Source organism: Centruroides vittatus, unplaced genomic scaffold (assembly GCF_030686945.1).
Source record: "Centruroides vittatus isolate TY-2023 unplaced genomic scaffold, ASM3068694v2 contig_1157, whole genome shotgun sequence".
NCBI lineage: Eukaryota > Metazoa > Arthropoda > Arachnida > Scorpiones > Buthidae > Centruroides > Centruroides vittatus.
In genome coordinates this window covers 202,070-223,207 of record NW_027120743.1, presented here as the reverse complement: position 1 = coordinate 223,207, position 21,138 = coordinate 202,070, and the positions used below count along the sequence as shown (strand labels likewise).

Genomic DNA, 21,138 nt, shown 5'->3' with positions numbered 1-21,138 from the left:
ATATTAATAAATAAATATATAAATTTTTTTTGCGAATTTTTATAACAAATTGGCGAAACGTATTACAACGTCACAAGAAAGGTGACTTACGATTTGTTGAATTTATAAACGTATTTATTTTAAGAGCAACTAATCAGCTTTCGATTTTTCTTTAAAGTACATAAGCGCTGATTGGTTAATGTCTTACTCAGATTTGTGAGCTGGGGATTAATGACGCAATGTGTCAACAAACTTTCGAATCCCGGTGAAACACGTGACAAATTCTTCAATTACTTTCAATTTACACGTGCTTTTATTTTGCAATTTATAACTATAACACAGATTAAATGACTTTTTAAAACCACGTGTAGCAAAACTTATTCGTAAGTATGGTTATATGTTGCGTAATAAATTAAAAAGTTAGAAAATAATTAAAACATTCGGCTTAATAAAGGATAGTTATTTACAATCAGTACATCACGTCAATACATCAGTATTGATTGTAAATAATTACCTAATAAAACATTATATTAATTCATTACACGTGGTACGTGATTTAAATTGTTATCAATATCTATTATTGATTTTACTCATCTTTTTATACAGTATGTACAGTACATATATACACGCACACACAAATACAAGTATGCCTAGAGAAGATTTTATCTTTGTCATACACCATTGGCTTTCCGTTACGGTTTACAACCATAACGGAAAGCCAATGTGTACGGTGTACAACCGTCTCTGTGGCAATGGTGGCCAAACTGAGTCTCCAGCCACATGCAGTTTCCGTATACTTATACAATTTCTTTTACAAACTTGGTATATACTATTTACACATATATAATATTTTTGTAAGTTTTCTATTACGTAGTGTAATGTACACAGAGATCGTAAGTGTAATGCATAACTTAACCTTGAATAGGCAACCAAAAGCTTACGGTATTCATAAAGTTGAAGGAGTTAAATGATTATTTACCTAGTCGATCAGTCATAAAGTACCAGTAAAATAAGAGTGATGTTTACTATTGAACAGCGATAACTGTATTATATTTAGTTAAAATACTGTCAATAGATGATACAGCTCATTTATTTTTGATAGGCAGTGTATGGCTCCCGTCGTGACAAGGTTTGGTCACCCTTGCTATATGACTTACAATTCTGATAGTTTACAATCCAGAAAAATCAGAAAGATCATCTGTCCATGAACAACTCTTCATAAGATATGAATGTCCTAAACTTGCTTTGTATACTGCTGAATGATTTGCAAAAATTGATTTTAAAAATATAAAAAAATTAGAACAATTCTAAAACAATGTTTAAATTAGTGTTTTCCTCTTTATAAGAGGAGACTAAAATATTTATATGACATGAAGTGTATTGTATACAAGAAATTATATGCTGGCATATATTTAGTGGATAAAGTTTATATTGTACTACCAATGTGCTTCCCAGATTCTTTCCATCGTGACATTTGAATAACAACAGATTTCCAGAACCCTAACAATCTATACACAAAAGAATTTATTTGATAAAATTCATTTATGTTTAATATTGCATGATAAATCAAATCTTAGTCACCAATACATAATTTCAGATAAAGTAAATCTACTGAAATGATAAAATAATATGCTTACTTTATTGCTTGTTTAGTAATTTTAATTTGTTATAAATATGAATATTTAATTGTTACAAGTGTTGTGTGTTTTGTATTTTTACTTTACAGTAGAAGATATATCAGTATTGTCATTTTGTATATTCACAAAGCTAAAAGTATAAAAATGAATCCATAATATCACTTAATTTAATAGAGTTACTTTAGCGGCTTTTTTTATTTATTTAAAGAATGATAAATATATATTTCAGATATCAATTTAATGATGAAAATTCCCACATATATATACAAATGCCTAAGTTATACTCAAAATACTCGTTCAAAACTCGTTATATTGGGAACTGGATGGGGAGGTTACAGTGTCTTAAATTCCATCAACAAAAATCTTTATGATATTGCAGTTGTTTCTCCACGAAATTACTTTTTATTTACTCCCCTTTTATGTAGTACTACTGTTGGAACTTTGGAATTTAGGTGAGTATAATTAACGTTGTTTAACATAATTTCTTAAAAATGTTAAATGAATTCATTTTTATCTTTTCATATAATACAATAAAAATTTTTCATAAAATATTTTCATTAACTCAATTGTTGGTACAAATCTTATTTTAAAACTGTAATTAGGAAAGTTGTAGTTAATAAGGAATACCTGTATAGCTGCACACTAGTTGAACCTCACTAATGTAGTATATTTACTTAACCTTATGATAAGTGACAATTTCATGGTTAACAATTTATTATATTAAACTGAAACGTAATTTGTATTTTTTTAAAAACTGAAGACATTTTCTTCAATCTAGAATTTTTAACACTCTTCTGTTTTTCTATCAATGAGTGATGTGACTAGGTTGCAATTGTCACATATGCACAATGCCAGTTTCAGTACTTACCAGGAGTATGGGATTTTATATTCTTTCAAAGTATATTTTCATATTAAATTATACAGGTTAACCACAAGAAGTAACAGGACAGTAATTATTTTTAATTGCCCTAATCTGAATCATTCAATGTTTGATTTTTAAGTGCTTAAGATAAATTACCTTTTGTATTAGAATATGTATTTTTTTTTTTTTTTTTTTTTCAGATCTATAATCGAACCAGTAAGAAAATTAAGAAATTTTCATTCAACGGATCAGTTTCATCTAGCTTATGCCGTTTCCTTAGATACAAAAAATAAATTTGTTACTTGTAAGAATGTGATTCGTCCAGATGATGAATATCAATTAAAATATGATAAATTGATAATTAGCGTTGGAGCATTAAATAATACGTATGGAATACCTGGTGTTAAAGAATACACTTTTTTCTTAAAGGTACCAGTAAAGAAGATTTTAATATAAATGATTAATCAACATTTTGAATGTTTTAATGTATTATTAATGAATACATTAAATTTTGAGTGCAAGAATAAGACAAAATATTATATTTTAAATAGTTAAAATATTAAGTTGAAAATGTATTTATAATATAAACCAAAGTTCTCTTATTATTAAACGGAAATTGTTATATGTATGATTTTAAATTTTATTTGAACTGGAAATAGTCTGACTTAGAATGATTTGGCTACTGTAATTGTTAGTACTCCTTGTTTTGTAGAAAATGAGAGTTTAAGCTCTAATCCAAATAGCTTTTTTTCCATAAATGAAACAAATTATACTAGATACTTCCATAAGTAAGCTCCTTGCAAACATAGGTGCCAATTCATATGGCTATCCCCTAATATTTTTTGTACAAAAATTATTGTAGTACAAATCATAGTACGAAAATTAAAAGTAGAAACAAGTACTGTACCCAATTAATATATTTTATTTTGTATATCTACTCAAAACTTGACAACGAGAAATTTTTCTTATTCACTGTCATTGGATCATCTTTGCAATATTTATACAGATCAGTCCTGATGGCTGCAAAAGTAAGTCAGTGGTCTAATTCTTGAATAGATTACTTTCAACTCCACAATTTCAGAAGCAACTTACTTGAAATTAAGGATAGGAGTGCAAACATCTTTAAAGCTGACATCTGAAAAATAATTGTGTTAATACTGAAAATATTTATGCAATAAAACTTCCACAGAAAACATTTCAGTATGAAAAAAATTTGCTTACTGTAATCATGGAACTCATCTATACTGATAATGATAACCAATTGATAACATTAAGCAGAATAGATAAATATGACTGCATTTAGTAGAAATTAATTTTATTGACACTAACATTAAAAGGATTTGTTAAAACAATAACTTAAAGATTAAGTATAATTTATATTAATTCATCTAGTGCTGTTTGTCTGCTGTTTTTGTGTAGTATTATCTCTAACAACAGCTTTTAAAATATTTAAAACAATGATTAAGATTGACAGAAATAACTGATAATATGCAAGTTATCAGCCACGTAATGAGGTAATAACTAAAGAGGAAGCTTAAAAATATATTTACCTGAAAGTAAAAATAACTTAAAACTTTATTATAATAAGCAAAGTTTTATGAATACTGTTAAAACTAGTAAAAACTAATAAATAGCCAAGATGATAATTACATTTAAAATTTACAATGAATTTTAAACAAATTTTTCACAGGTAGTTAACAGAAGACTACACAGAGCTTCTTCATCCTACGTCCTTTTCACACCTCAGAAACAGTCTTACGGTAAAGTCGATCTTTTATTGTAGGCTCTTACCTGTCTCAATATGTAAAACATGTAAAATATTTTCTGTTAGCAATGTCTAATGTATATATAATAACATTAATAAAACTAGTAAAAACTAGTAAATAGCCAGCACAATAATTATATTTAAAGTGTACAAGAAAATTTAAAAAAAATTTTTATCCTACGTTATTTTTAAGAGCATTCAATAAAAGGTTGGCTCCACCATAAGACTGTTCATTCCTGAGGTGTGAAAAGGACATAGACTGAAGAAAGATAAAGAAGCTCTGTGTTTTCTTCTGTTAATTTGAGAAAATTTAAAAATTTTCTTGTAAATTTTGTGTAACTTATGTGTAATTTTATGTGGACATGCTATTATAATTCTGATAATATTAAACAACTGAACATCTGTAATTACAACAAGCAGATTCTATTGCATTTTAAAACAATATTAGATAAGAAGTCTAAATATTTTATTAAAAAAAATAATCTAATTTTTATAAAATGTTGTAATAAGAAATTTAAACATTAAAATAATGATTAATGTCAGTGATCAATGAAATTATTAATTTTTTCAGGTAATATGATTTTGTTTTTCCACTTACTTTACATAATTTGATTTGAATACAAATCATAAAACATTCCAATATCTGAATTATTTAAAGAACGCTTTACATTTATATAATGGGATATGTTCAAAATTTATAGTTTTTTCAGTTTCTCTTTTAGAACCGGTAGAATTTTTTAAATGTTTTATTTTTAATTCACATTTTAAGTCTTTTCTTGTAATAAACTTTATTATCCTTGTTGCCTAAAACAAAATTACATTGATCACTTCATTTAATGTAACCCTTGGTGCCAAGATGGCGGCTTGTCTCTGATTCCAGCAAGGAAACAGTGGGACCATGTTCTAACCTAAGCTAACCTGTTCTAATAATTTGGTTGCTAATAATTATGGTAATTTATTAGAATAGGTTAGGTTAGGTTAGAACGTGCGTCCCACTGTTTCTTTGCTGGAATTAGAGATGAACTGCCATCTTGGCACCAAGGGTTACATTAACCACAACTTCATAGATAAAAAGCCTAACACATTTATTTTGTAAGTTTTCCAACAAATAAAATATTTTAAATACATACATTTAGTAATAATTTATTTAATTTTTTTTTTTAATGCCTTTGTTAATCTACCACTGCCAACAAGCCCCAAATACCACTGGCCACATACAACAAAACATCTGTCCGTGCTCGTCCAATTACTTTTCATCATGCATACAAATAAGTTTAAAACATGGAAGCACAATATCAAAATGTCAGGAGGAGGCAAAAGTAATGACTGAATTGCAAGCTGGAAGACCATATAGAAAACATTATATACATATAGATATAAATAAATTACATCTGCATATTACTTTATTCAAATAAAATGCTTTGTTTTTTTTAATCCATGGTGAATATACAAGATGCAATATTGTCCAAGATCCAATCGATTCCGGTCAATAGATTCTCTCCAGTTATGGCACTGCATGGGAGAATGTGCCAGTGATGACTTTTTATGATATCCAATTCAAGAATCTCTTTAATTTCATTTGCAGGCAATGCACCTGGCAAATCTTGCTTATTAACAAACACTAAAAGTGTAGCTCCAAGTAATCTTTCTTCAAGCAATAATGCATGCAATTCATTTTTGCAGTCCTGTAACCGGTGGCGATCTGCACTATCCACCACCCAAATGAGTCCGTCCGTACTTTCAAAGTAATTTTGCCAATACGATCTAAGAGATTTCTGGCCACTGACGTCCCACATATTCAAGCGAAATCCTCTATGTTCTAATGTCTTAATGTTAAATCCAAGTGTAGGTGATATGGTATTGATAACATTTAGTAATAATGTAAACTATTTTCAATGTAGAAAATAGCTACTATGATAATTGCTTTGAGAATCATTACACAAAATCTTTAATAATTAATATTTAACATAACGTTTGTAATATTAATTGTTACAGAAGTATTCACTCTTAATTTAAAATATTACTAAATTATTTTTTTAAAATTAGATTTAAAATATTAATAATTTAGTTTTCAGCATTTATATCTTGTAGTTATTTCTTTCAAGGAAATTAATGATGCCATGAAAATTCGAAATAAAATTTTGGATAACTTTGAAGTGGCTTTAGAGCCTAATACATCAGAAGATGAAAGAAAAAGATTATTGCACATTGTTATAGTAGGAGGTGGACCAACAGGTATAGAATTTGGTGCAGAATTATATGACTTTGTTAAACAGGTATGGATCTATAAATACTAAAAATATAAATTTAAACTTATCAAATAATCATTGCTAGAGAATTTATAAATAGAGAATAATAAATAGTGATATGATTATAGATAAAATATCACTATTTATTATTTACAGGAATTTTTTGGCATTTGATTATTTATATATTTATTTCAAAAAAAGAAATAACAGAAATTTTTATGAATTTATAAAAAAGAAATATTTGATATCATCTAATTCAAAAATTATAAATATGAACATATAATCCTAAAATTGAAATTATATTTCATTGAGTAGAACTCCAAATATTGAAATACCTAGAACTATTTTCTCAAATTTAGGACATCTATTGATGTAATCAAGATAATCTAATTTGCAATAACTTATAAAACCTTTTTCTTTTAAAAATATTGCAAATTTTTTTAAGTTTCTGCAGTCTTACACATGATCAAATACAGTAAAATCTCACTATTTTGAACTCAAGGGACCACAAAAACAGCCCTTTGAATTATCTGGGTTCAAATTATCCAAATTTTTTTTTTTAAATAGAAATTTTTGTAATTCTTGAATAAAATTATAATGTTACCTTATATAATTTAACCTGTTTGTTTACAAATGCATTCACATTATTAGTTAAGAATTTGAATAGTCAGTTGGCATGTACAGTACTTAATGAGAACAATGGAAACGTAACCAAATTATATTCAAAGCAAGACCTGAAAATAACACAGACGAAGCTTAAGTGCTTCAAAAAGAATTACCATGAATTAAATTAAAACAAATTCCTAATTCTTTAGTGTATTATAATGATAGTTAATAACCGAGTTAACTGTACTTTTATTTGATTAAATACAGTATAGTTGAATGTAGCCAATGAACATGTAATTAAGATTTATAATTTTTTTTATGTTAAAAAGAAAACAAAGTATTTTATTCATGAATATTTTAAACAAACTAAAACGTTGCTTTGTGAGATCATAAGGCTCAGTAGAAGCAAGTAGTCGAGTAAGCGAGCAAGCAAACGACGTAACAAAGCAAACCTTACTATACTGGAATTAGAACACTTTCTGTCTATCCCAATTCACATTTATTAAAAAAACTAAAGATATTCTATCTAATATGAAATTAATTACCGTATTTTACGGATTATAAGACGCTACAGACTATAAGACGCACCTTAATTTTTAAGCAATTTTTTTTTAAAAAAAATACCTATAAGACGCTACGGACTATAAGACGCACCTGAATTTTGGAGGCAATTTTTCGAAGAAAAAAGTGCGTCTTATAGTCCGTAAAATACGGTAATTAATCTTTTTGCTACAATGTCTCATTGCTATAGATTTTTTATTTTTTTATACTAATTTAAAATTAGATAAGTGTATTTATATATTTTTCTTCATGTTAAAATTTTTTATAATTTATTTTTGCATAAAACAGTTAAATATGTGAAGACTTCAACTATTGAATTATTATGTTCCTAAAAATCAAATCAAAATTAAATTACATTTTAAAAACCCTTTTAACACAGTATTATGTCATTTTTTGGTTCTTTGATAGACGTATAATCGAAAATTAATATACAACAGCATTTCTTTAATAATGTTCCCAAAATTATTTAGTTTTAAATTAATTGATAATATATTCAATTTAATAATAATTTTTTACATTGTATTTTTATTTAGTATAAAATAAATTTTTACTTTTGTGCTGAATTTTTCAAATTCCTAATTCTGAATACTTATAATTTATGATAATATATTTTTTATCCTCTTAAGTTTAAATAATAATTTTAATTTTAGGATGTTTCTCGGTATTATAAGAAACAAAAGGATTTAATCAAGGTTACATTAATTGAAGAGAAAAAAATATTATCAACATTTGATAAAAAGCTTCAGTCATATGCAGAAAAGAAAATTCGTCAGAGAGATAATTTTATTTTAGTCAAATCTACAGTAGTAGGTAAACAAAGATAAATAAGGCTTTTTTTTAATTTTATTAATACAGTAGTACTAAATTTTGAAATGTTTAAAATTTATATCATCATTATCTTTTTAATATAATTTTATATATATATTTATTTATTTATTTTGCTAATCCTGAAACTATATTAAAAATATTTAAATATTTAGTTTTATGTAACAATTATTTATAAATATATAAAATATGTACATGGAATCTATTATCGTTGAAATAATTTTGCATAGAAACATTTATTATTTGTACTGGTAAAATATTTGATATTAATTGTGATTTGAAAGTAAGATCTTTATGTTTTGCTACTTATTCAGAAAGAAAATGTATTTTGAATCGAAAATTAAGAAAAAAATTCTGTTTGGAATTTTTTAAATGTATAAAATGATTATAAATGACAGTGTAAAATTATTCAGTTCTGTTAGCGTATATTTTTTTAAATAATAGTATAAAAATAATATATGTATTATAGATAAATACAGTAAAACCTCTAAACTTGAACTTGGAGGCCAGTTTATGCTATGGAGAGTTCTATATAGTTCTAATATATAATAATAATTACATAATAATTTTACTAATTATTATGTAATGAATGATTTAATACAATTTGAAATATGCTTTTTTATAATTTGAATATTTACTAAATTACATAAAAATTGAATATTTACTATTTGAATATGTGAATTGAATATTTAAAAAATTGAATATTTACTTGTAATTACATAAAATTTATATATATATAATACATTTATTAAGAATGAATTATTAACAATAATTAATAATCATGTGCAGAAGTAAAACCAAAAAGTGTAGTTTTGGCAAATGGAGACAATATATCTTGTGGATTGGTTGTGTGGAGTACAGGTTTGGCACCTCATGAATTTACCAATGGACTTAATGTTTCTAAAACTCAAAATGGTAGGGTAAGTCGTATTTTGATATCTGTAATTTGTAGTAATGTCATAGTTACTTTGGACATTGCTTGCTGTTATTAAATAATGAGCAATTTTGAACAAGAATTTAGAAAATAAATATTACTTATTTAAGTAAATGTTATATTGTTTATATGTTTAAATAGCTTTAGATTAACTTTTTATTTGCAAAATATCTTCTTTACTGGTAGTGTTAACTGATTTTTTAAAAAATTAAATCTTATTTGGTAGTTATACCTAGTATGCTAACTGTATTCTAAATTACATTTAGAGTACAGTTTTACTCTAAAATATATTTATAGAATTTTAACAATCCTCATAATAAGTTTATCAAATTTTATTTGCTGGAAAAATTTTATGCACTATAGAGTAGAGCATGTCTAATCACTATATTAGAATTCAGTTTTCTACCATATTATATAGAAAATGTTTCTATGTGAAGCAAAATACTGTTGCCCTTCAGGCAAACAAAGTGGGAGAAAAATATGAGTTAGAGCAAAGCTTCCCAAACCAAACTTGCTAACTGTCAACTAATGATTGAGAGACAAAAGTATTTGACCTTCCTTGCTGTACATTCTTCTAACCTGACAACTAGCTAGTCACTGATTGATTGTCTTGGCTATTTTGTGTTCTTCTTGTATATAGTTGTATATTATATTATATGTAGAATAGTTTGCTACATATTATATATATAATGTGGCAAAGTAAATATGAAAGCTATATAGTCTAGTATAATTTATTTATAAATGAGTTATACTATACTATATTGTTTAATGATTAAACTTCATATTAGTTATTTTAGTATTAAGAAAGGAAAATACTAATTTTAGAATAAATTTCTATATATTATTTATATTATCTTTGTGTTTAGATATTGACAGACAACTATTTGAGAATTTTGGGAGAAGAAAATAAAGATATTTATGCTATTGGAGACTGTTCTGAGATACAGAATATGCCATTACCTGCAACTGCTCAGGTACTTTATCATTTTATTTAAAAAATGTAATAATTTATTACATAATGCAGTGGAACCTGATTAACTTGAACTGGGATAACTTGAAGTCACATTTACTTGAAGTCATTTTCTTTCCCTGATCATCCAGCATAGAGATTTACATGTTAAGTCAAACATTTCAACAAATTTGAATTAACCAGTTTAACTCAAATGAGGTTTCGATACATTATTTTCATAAACTCTCCAGAGTTTTAATTTTCCATTAAATAAAATAATTAACATTCATCTATCAAATAAAGTAATCAGAAACTTTTTACAAAGCATGGGAACTACATACAACTAAAAATAAACATTGTGTCATTTGATGGCAGGCAAGGAATGGAGCCTTGCAGATAGTTACAGTATCTAGGTCACACATGCTGTAATTAGAACCTACTTTTAACATTTTTTTAAATTTGATTGCCAAATTTTAAAAAATATAACAGTTGTGAAGAGTGGTTTTTGTGTGATAAAAAATAAAAACAGATTGATTCTAGGCACAAAATATTGCACTTAAAAAAAACTTTACTAAACACTTAGGAGTGAACAGATCAATCATTCAGAAAAGCATTTCTCAGTTAAGTGTTTTTGAGTTTCTTGACAACACCAAGAGATCTACATTGACACAATAATCCTACATAATAAGATCAAATACAGATTGTTTATTATGGGTCACTGATATGTCAATGCACAAAGTCTTGATTTTTCTAGACAAACCTCTGTAACTTGAAGTTTTTTAATTCAGAATCCAAACGTTTCTCCCCAACCAATTCGAGTTAACAGATTCTACTGTAATACTAACCCAAGAGTTATAAAAGACATTTTAACACATTGATTTGTTATTTTGATACTAAATAAACTTTACAAAAGTAAAAAAACAAAAGAACAAATTCTTATCTTCAGATACTATTTGAAAATGCTTGTTTATTAAAGCTACTATTTCGTAGGGTTTGTCGGTTTTTAAAACCCTGTTTTGAAAAACCAGTTTTTTGAAGAAATTTGTATAATTTGAAAACCGGGTTTTCCCAAGTAAAAAAACCAGTTTTTGAGCCTATACCTAAAACATAAAACTTAATTATTTGATTAAAAACATCAACATTTTGACACAAAATTGTCTCTGGCATAAAATGGGAATATTGTTAAATACTAAGTTTTATAGAACTAACTACAAAACAAAAAGTTCCCCTACACCTAAAATTCGGCTCAGTTCAAGCTCTAAATGAGACGGTTGGGACCTTATCAGAGCTGTAGAGCAATATCCATAGGAGCAAAAAAGCCAAGGGAACCATACTTCTACAAGCAACCCTTCGTGAATACAGCCCCCTAAAATCAGGTCACACGAGATCAATTACATAAATATCTTCAAAAACTTTAAAAAATGTCTTTGTCCATCCCTAGGACACTAAACGAATAGGTTTTAGTATTAGCAGGTACAAACAGAATAACGAAAAATTTTGATTTATTATTTAATGCTTTAAAGACGATTAAACCCAGCTCAGTAGCAAGCGAGAGAGTTTTTCTCTTTCTGGCAATTTTTTGTAAAATAAGGACACAGTTGAGCAATAGATCTGTAGATGTTCTTTGCTTTCTAAAATCATATTTTCTTAGGAAAAATAAGAAATAAAATAATATTTTGCAGACATTCATTGTCATTCGTTTTTTAATGGTTTTTTTATGGAGTAAATTTTATATTTTAATGTACTATTCTAGCAATTTTTTTTCGTTTTGTTTTTTATAGACATTGGTCGATTATATTTTGTTATATTCTTGAAATGTTATAAATATTAAATAAATTAAAAAGTTTTAAAATAAGTTGTAAATATCTCTTATTTCCTTTTTTTTTTGGGTAAAAATTCGAAAACCGGTTTTAACCGGTTTCGTAGAAAAGTTGAGATTCGAAAACTGGTGATTTAAAAAGTCGGTTTTTGTATAAACCCTATTATTTCTTGATTCTGTCAACTTTTTTATTAATATTGTTAATGACGAATTATTGAATTTCAATCTTTTCATATTATCATCATGTGTTATAAAAAGAGAATAAAATAAATACTTGTAGCATATGTCTAACTAGGAAAGTTTATAGTTTCACAAGGCTGTAGGAATAGGTCCAATGTGATCTAAACAGGCCAATCTGGCCATGTTTAGATCACTTTTTGCTGCCAATATTACAAACACAGTTCTAATTTGAAAACACCCGTTAGCATGCAACACTTTCAGGTCAAACCAATTTACTTTTCTTTAGAAGGAAGTTATCTGCAGATAGATTGGACAGTTACTTATAACAAATCTTGCACAAGCAATTTCCATTTGGGTTTACACTACTAGCAATAATTATCATGATTATCTGCCAGAAATGTTGAAAAAGTTCTGTCTCCCCCCTAAGTTCTTGCAAAACTGTTAACACTGTCAAAAGTCTTAAGTTGAGTGTAATTTGTCAAGTGTTTCATTATAATACCTGATATGGCATCAGTAAGACATGTTTGTATTTCAGTGGCATTGTTAGTTCTAAGTGATGACTACAATTTTAAAAAAATTAATTGAGGTCTTCTATTCCACTTTCAAAAATATAACCATACAGCTCATTACACTGCTTTCAAAAATATATGAATATTTTTGAAAGTGGTGTAACGAGCTGTATGGTTCTCAGGAATTGAACAGTTTATATTCTCAGCTATTTTTTATGTTGATCCTGAATAGCTAATTTTAGAACAAGAAATTAAACAAATAAATTTTAAAGATTAAATATTAGTACAACATGAACTTGTAAAAGCATACATTTTCCATTAGGGTCATAATTTTACTTTGAGAAAGGTTTTTTTATTTACCTGTATGTTGTGTTTCTAAGTAATGCTTTTACCTAATGTGAAAGCAGTTGTATGCTTTTAAATATTGTAAATTAATTGTAATTTCTCAAAATACTTATATAATTGAATAAAAGATAATGAGAAGATAATTTATATGCTTTATATAAGAATCTTTAATATATATTTATTACTTTGTTGTTAATATACTTTTTAATTTATGGTTACATGTATCAAATCTGGTGAAGATTTTAATAGAATAAATAATGACTATAAGTTAGTGTATTAATTTTTCCATTTATATATTATCAGCTATACATTCATTTATTAAACTAAAATTCATTATACCCCATACAGTAATTGTTTTTACTTCTATCATTCAATTTTCTAAATTTTTGAAACATTTATTCAGGTTGCAGAGAGACAAGGTCGTTATTTAGCAAAATGTCTGAATAAAACAGATACAGCCGATATTCCTGAATTTCATTTTAAATCTATGGGAATGTTAGCTTACCTTGGAGAATATACAGCATTAAGTGATCTACCTGAAATGAAACTTCAAGGTTTGCCATCTTTATTCATTAGTATAATTATTAATTTGTTGTATGTTTTATTGTTTAAAACTAATCAAAACAAAAATTAATTTTGTTTTTACTTTATATTTTACTATATAAAATATGTGAAGTAACATAAAATATAAAGTAATGAAACTAAAAATTTTAAATAAAATTTAATTTTACTTTTCTTTTATATTGTAACTATGTTCTTTTATATTTATAATTTCCTTCTAATGTTATGTGAAATTGAATGCAAAAGCTAATATGAAAAACAATTATTAAAGAGAAAAGATACTTATATATCTTATACAAGCTTAGATATGAGGATTGCATTTATTGTAAGACATATTCAACACACTTTCTTCAACAATTCACAAATAATTGAATTCTTTGGCATCAACATAAGTATAAAACTCTCATTTACCTATTATTATTTTGACTTTATAATCTGTTATGGTGTATTCTTAATGTTTTAATAAAATATAGTGCCAAAAAATATAGTGATTACCAAAAGTAAGTGTGATGAATATGAGTGATTAGATAATACTTTAGATTTAAAAAAAAAAATCAATCTTTTAAAAAAGACTTCCCAAAATTAAAAACTTCAAGGGTTAATACAGAAGATAACTATCGTTTTTTACTTATAACGGCATTTAATCAGAGACAAAAAATTACTAAGGATTACAGCTTTTAGTCTTTATTCACAGTTGTAATCCTTAGTAATTTTTTGTCTCTGATTAAATGCGGTTATAGGTAAAAAAAAATGATGGTTATCTTCTGTATTAACACCAACCACATGCCAAAATTCTATCGGGCTATTTAAGGCTAATTACTAAATAAATTACGTAAGCAATTTGACTTTGGAGGGAGGCGTTAGGCGCCGTCTCGTATTTAAATTAATTAATTAAAAATTATAATTATTAATGTTAATACGAGATGGCGTCTAACGCCTCCCTCTAAAGTCAAATTGCTTATGTAATTTATTTAGTAATTAGCCTTAAACTAGCCCGATAGAATTTCGGCATGTGGTTGGTGTTTAGCTTTAATACGTCGGGTTTAGAGATGATGTTTCTGTATTAACCCTTGAAGTTTTTAATTTCGGGAAGTCTTTTTTAAAAGATTGATTTTTAAAAAATATATAAAAAACTGCACTATAAATAAATATATATTTTGTTACTTATACAAGATAACTTTAGATTTTGTTTTCTGTATCTATTTTAACATTGATTATATATAAAATTAGATTTTGTTATATTTCTGGCATATATCTGGAAACTACAACTATGTTTTAACAACAATTAATATGTTTTAAATAATTCAGTAATAGTAAGCAGCTTTATCATTCATTACTCTTTCTCCAGTATAGTCATAGTTTATACACACGTTTTTTTTACTTTTAATAAATGAAATAAACACAGTAAAAACGCAGTATTTTGTTTTTAAAAAATTCACAATAAATTTAAGAAACACTAAACTAAGTGTTTTTGTACTTTGTTCTTGTTAAACACCTCAGGAACATAATAGTTTTATGGTAGAGTACACTTTTTATTAGAGGCTTCTTACCCACAGACTACCTTTTCTCTTGTCCCATAAAATATGGCTGGTTTTCAGGATTGCAAAATTGGGCTACAAGGTATTCAGATATTTATAGGGCTCCAGGCTACTACATTTTGGGTCACTTCAAAAATAATTTGGGCAGCATTTCGAGGAATTCTGATTTGCTTTTTATAAAACCTATCTGGCAACCTATGAGGTTCTCACCAAACAGGTGCTATTTATCTGCAGTTTATTTACATTAGTACTAGCAGATGACCCCACCTTGCCTGCACAAAAATAACAACAAAAAAGATTAAGATTGTTAGATTATTTAGTATTTCTAATCCTTATATTATATTATTTGATTTATATAACTACAAAGATTATCTTACATAAGGGTTTATCACACCAAGTGACCAATCTAAAACATTTAAAAGACTCTTTAAATTGTATAGTAGAGGAATAAAAAATTTTTCGACTACTAATAAATACTGGTCTACTATTAATATTCAAAAAGTGGTCCATTTTGGATAGGTTATGATGGCCCCGCAATTGATCCAAGTTGCTAACCTTAACCTCCTAAAGATTTCATATGACTTGACTAAATAAAAAAAGTCTTAAAAAATGCAAGAATAATTGATTTTATGTGATGATAAAGTGTTTATATTTTGGAAACATTGTATGAATTACATGTGAAGTATATTCTCGTAAATATGGCATTTATGGAAAAATTATTGGGCTGCAATTTGAAAAAATCGTAGATCAATAAATTCCGGCTGTTGTCCGTCTGTGTGTCTCTGTCTCTTTATTTAATCTCGAGGAGTTAGGTAGATGAAGGTCGAGACCAGATATGGTAATCTTAGGGGAGGAAGCCCCAATTAACTATATACGAACTTTCGATGCAAACCGGAAGTCACGTTATTTCAGTTCAAAAATTTTCTCCCGAAAGATGTTAAATAGATGTCTGGCAAGACTCCGTTGTTAAAGGAAAAATATGATGTACAGGGGCAGGACACTACTAATAATTTGAGGTGGAAAGCATAAGAAAACTTAAAGCCTGACATTGTGACGATATCACGACTAAATAATTGCTCGTTAGAATCAGTTTTGTTTATTTGGTTACAATAACGCGATACGTGAACGATCTGCCCAAGGTGATGCATTCCGGGATTATGGAAAGCTGGACCCTATTTAGGTGTTACTAACGTGAAGAAAACCCGGAAAACATGCGGCCGTTGTCCAGGCCCGAACCCACTACCGACTACCAGTGTTTAGTGATTTTATCCACTTGGCTACGGAAGGCATTTATTAGAATTAAGAAAGTGCCGTTCAGAAATGAAAAACCCGAGTTGTTAGATGTGGAAAATTAAATGAATGAAAATAGCATTCTGTATACGTAGCCATATTCCGTTTGCTTGATAAATTACATCAGTTACGTGGCATTTGGCGTATTGTACAGAAATATGTAAATCTCAGAAATTCGAAACTCAATATTTCGACATCGCGATTATTTTGTCCCTTGAATCTTGAACTAACGAGGACTTTCCTTTGATTACATGTAATTCAATTTACAATGAGTTAGCAAGGTGGCTGCATAATGAAATATCAATCTTACCTGAATCAGTTCAAACTTGGATCTCATGGCATTATTATTGCTATTAGTATAGATCAAGGCATGGTTCTCCCATCACACTGGCCTAAATTATTAAAATTATGTCTTAGAAGATAATTATCTTATTATTTAATTACAAGTTCTCACTTCCTTTAAATGTATTTCAGGTTTTTTCTCTTGGTTCCTGTGGAGGTCTGCATATTTGACAAGATTAGGAAGTTGGAGATCAAGAATGCAGGTGCCGATGGATTGGTTAAAAACACTTCTTTTTGGAAGAGATATTTCTAGGCTCTAACTTTCATGCATGATAAATTAGAATTAAGTATAAAAAAGTTTTGTATAAGTTTATTTTGCAATTTAATTTTTTTATTAAGTGTTAATGTGAAAGAGAACATAGTTTAGCATGTTCTTATTACGATTCAGTTTTGTACAGATTTATTATTTTTTTAAATAAAAGCATTTAAATTGTTTTATGTTTACATTTTAATGACTTTTTAATCATTATTCAATATACAGTGCAATCTTAAAGTCCCTTCTTAGCTGAGTGTTTACTTCAAGTCTTTCAATAAGTGGTCTGCCTGTGACATCATTATTTCGTGCCTGGAAGGTCCTCCAATTTCTCTGCCCACTGCAGAGGGACTGTACAATCACACTGTATGAACATCATAATTATTTCATATAGAGAGGCAGTGGCGTGCCGTCGTTGGAAGTGGTGGAAGCGCCGCTTCCACCTTCCAATGACCTTCCCTTGTATTTTCTAAAATGTAAATTTTTATATTTTAACGTACTTTGAATTAATTAAAATTAATATTTTATTATAACCGCATTATGTATCTTATTACAAATTTCTATACTACATGTAAAAAAAACGATAAGATTGCTATTGTATATTCGAATATCAGTGGCCGAATGGAAGCGCTTACGAGACAGCTTCCATGGCGAGAATAACTGAATGGTGTAAAACAGCCAGAGGGCATTGGCGCATGCGCTTTACAGAGCATGAACCTCAGCCGGTTTAGCTGGTGGACGCTACACAGTAAAACGCTTCCAACGATTCTATCCCTTAGCCACTGGGTAGGGAGCTCTGTGTCTAAAGCCCTGGTCACACTGCGATTTCCAGCCGTGCAGGCGACCGCAACTGCAACAAGCGCGAGTCGCGCGCGTCTTCTCGTGGTCACACATTGTTCGTTGACGTTGCAACTCGGAACACCTGACCCTATAATAAACCAATAAAATTACAGCAGCTTGTTTTTATCTACTTTCGTAAGTTTACCGATATTTTTACGTTCTACTTCAGAGTATTTACGGAATTTTAGCTACTTTTCTTATTAAAATAGCAAGCAGTTCCTTTTCTGGAATGAATAAAAGAAAAAAGGCGCTAATTTTGTTAGAGCTGGCGAGAATATACGAAGAGAAAAATAAGAAAAAACGTTTATGCTGGGTTAAAACTTGACGAAATGAAAATCAACGGGCTAAACAATCGTGCTTTCACCAGTTGATGAATGAATTAAGGCTTTCGGATGCCGTAGGTTATAGGGGATATATCCGTATGAATTATATAATTTAGGCGAAACGTTTCGTAGTTTGGCATATCAATTTAGAGTGGCCCATAATTCGATATCAGTCATTATCCCAGAAGTTTTGGATGCTATTTATCAATCTTATAAAAGTGAATATTTGAGGGTAAGTGTTGTTTAGAGGAAAGCTTGAATGATTTAATTCATTTATAATCGATATATTTTTTCTTTTATATAAGCATTTATTTTATTCAATTGTATATTATTAAAAGTAATCAAACTTTTTAAAATAAATCTAACAAATAACTTTTATAAATTCAGATTTGATTTATATCAAATATAGCATTTAAATGTACTGAAACTGAGTTAATACAAATGTTATAATCAAGATATGTTGACAAATATATAACACAAAGTATGACGTGGCACAAAGACGTTTTCTGATTGGATGCGCGTTTGCAACCGTCGCCAGTAGAACAAACTTTTTGTTTCTAGTTGTGGTTGCAGTCGCGCCGGTTTTCGAGGGGGGATTACCAATTAACAGGAACAGCCGTCGCGGTTGCAGTCGCCCGCGCGGCTGGAAGTCGCATAGTGTGACCAGGGCTTAAGTGAATTGTTTAAGATTTAAAAAGTAAAGAGTATTCAATGTTATTTTTATGTACGTTTTTTCGCAAAGTTATATTTAATTATAATTTTCTTTTAATTTTACTATAATTATATTGACAGATTTTCAGACATGAAATCTTTAGAATTTTTATCACTTTTACATGTTAATAAATTTAATATTATGAAAAACAACTTTTCCGAGGGTGTTTTAATTCTTTAAATTAAGTAAATTTTATGGGAAATTTTTTGATTTATCTAAATTACGTAGTGAACCGCAATATTTATATTCGTGTCCGGACTATATTGACAAGTAACTCTTAAACATAAAAAGTATTATAATTAATGTCGATCCGAACAAAGGCGTACTAAAAGAATTATATGATTTAATATCATAAATTTTTATGGTACCATCTACCAGTGCGTCTGTTGAGCGCAGTTTTTCGACCACGAAGCAAATTCATACATTGGCCAGGAACACTGGGTCGGAGGAAAAATTGTCGTCGCTAGCGTTGCTTTCGATAGAAAAAGAGCTTTTAAATACGTTGATGGAGTCGACAATCAGCGACTTTCATGATAAAGTAATTAACGACTTGGCAGAAAAAATCGCCGAATAGAGTCAGTTTATAAAAAATTAAAAAATAAGTTTTTCTATCATTGTTTGTATCATATCAATTTATATTATGTATGTATTATTTGTATTTTAGAACTAAAATACAGAAATTGTTTATTTTTGTCATTTCCAGTATTTGTTTAAAACTTTTATGGAAATGTGAGGTACCGGACAGGTCTGACCCGTCACGAAAGACGCGAAAAAAACGGTTAATTTAGAGAAAAATTTATTAGTTTAAAAAAACATAGGTAAAAGTCGTTTGTACTCGGACACCCATTGTTTATATCAAACTGCCAGGCAGAAACCATAAATCGCGGAAGGAAGTCGTCTTACGATCGGTGGAAGATCGAATTCATCTTCGATTTTGACTTTTCTCACTCTCCAGGTAAGAGTCTCGTAACGAGACTCTCGTTACGTTTAGCGTGATTAAGGGAGAACGACCAAACAAAATGGACGAAAGAAAGAACGGAGATTGATATAATCTCCGACATTCGAGGACACCTGGCACTCGGTTAACGTTCCGAATAACCAAAACGCCGTGTGTCAACCGCAAAAAAAAGAAAAAAACACAATTTCTCGTCTATTGTGCCAACTTGTAACCCGTACCACTTCGGACTTAGACCGTGTCTCCGACGCCAACAGAGGAAGTTTCCCTGTGCCCTACAGACTTGTCAACGCCACTGTCCCGGGGCCACCTTCGATCGACCATCGAAGAACCACATCGACGCTCAGGACGTCCGAACGGCTGATTGTCCTAAAGGAAACTATTTTTTTTTTTTTTTTTTTTTTAACTCTTTCCGCTCTGTGGGCACTAAGAGGGCCTCTTTTAGTAGGCCCATTATGGGTTCGGCCAGGCCCACAATGGGGCGACCGGGTGGTGAGGGACGGGGCCCGACATATCCGAACGGACCATCCCTCGAAAAATTCCTGGGGATTATTCGACCCGTTCGGATTCGATCCCGGGTCCCCCAGAGCGGTAGGCTGCCACCTTTACCGCTCGGCCATCCGGCCGTCGAAAAGAAGCTATTTTGTACATAGTATATGTTTATTTTATGTTTCTTTTTTGTCGGTTTTTGTCAGATACGTCTCTTCTGCCACCACGCACGTACGAATGGACCCTAGGCCATCACTGACGCGCAATTAACTGATTGCCCCTGGAAGTCGGCATCTTACAGAAACACAGCTTTCCTATCATCAAATGTCACGGCACGCCACTGTAGAGAGGTTTCAAGGTAGCATGTCACGTGATAAAACGCACGTTTGCTCTGCCCCTTCGCCATGTTTGTGGTCTAGCTTCCGCTTGCTTAGCTTGTACGTGATGTTATTTGACAGGTTGGCAGCACCTAATTTCAATTTAAACTTAATACAACTGCAGTATTTTTATATCATGAACAAAGTTAAAAACGGGGCTTTTCTGGTGGGTTATTCTCGCAGTCTGACAGGACAAATTGCTGCTTTATATGAAGAGAAAGTTTCATTATGTCAAGGT

The 21,138-nt window shown here is 29.1% G+C and overlaps 1 protein-coding gene across 1 annotated transcript; it reads left to right on the top strand.

Annotated features, from left to right (window-relative positions):
• The first annotated feature begins 201 nt into the window (after nt 1-201).
• On the top strand, nt 202-17,385 carry LOC136979604 (uncharacterized). The gene is made up of 9 exons (XM_067275626.1): nt 202-362; nt 1,846-2,068; nt 2,679-2,907; nt 6,349-6,519; nt 8,310-8,469; nt 9,274-9,404; nt 10,285-10,392; nt 13,624-13,774; nt 17,084-17,385. The coding sequence occupies exons 2-9, from the start codon at nt 1,857-1,859 to the stop codon at nt 17,209-17,211; spliced, it is 1,290 nt and encodes a 429-aa protein (XP_067131727.1). The 5' UTR covers nt 202-362; nt 1,846-1,856; the 3' UTR covers nt 17,212-17,385.
• Nucleotides 17,386-21,138: the final 3,753 nt, after the last annotated feature.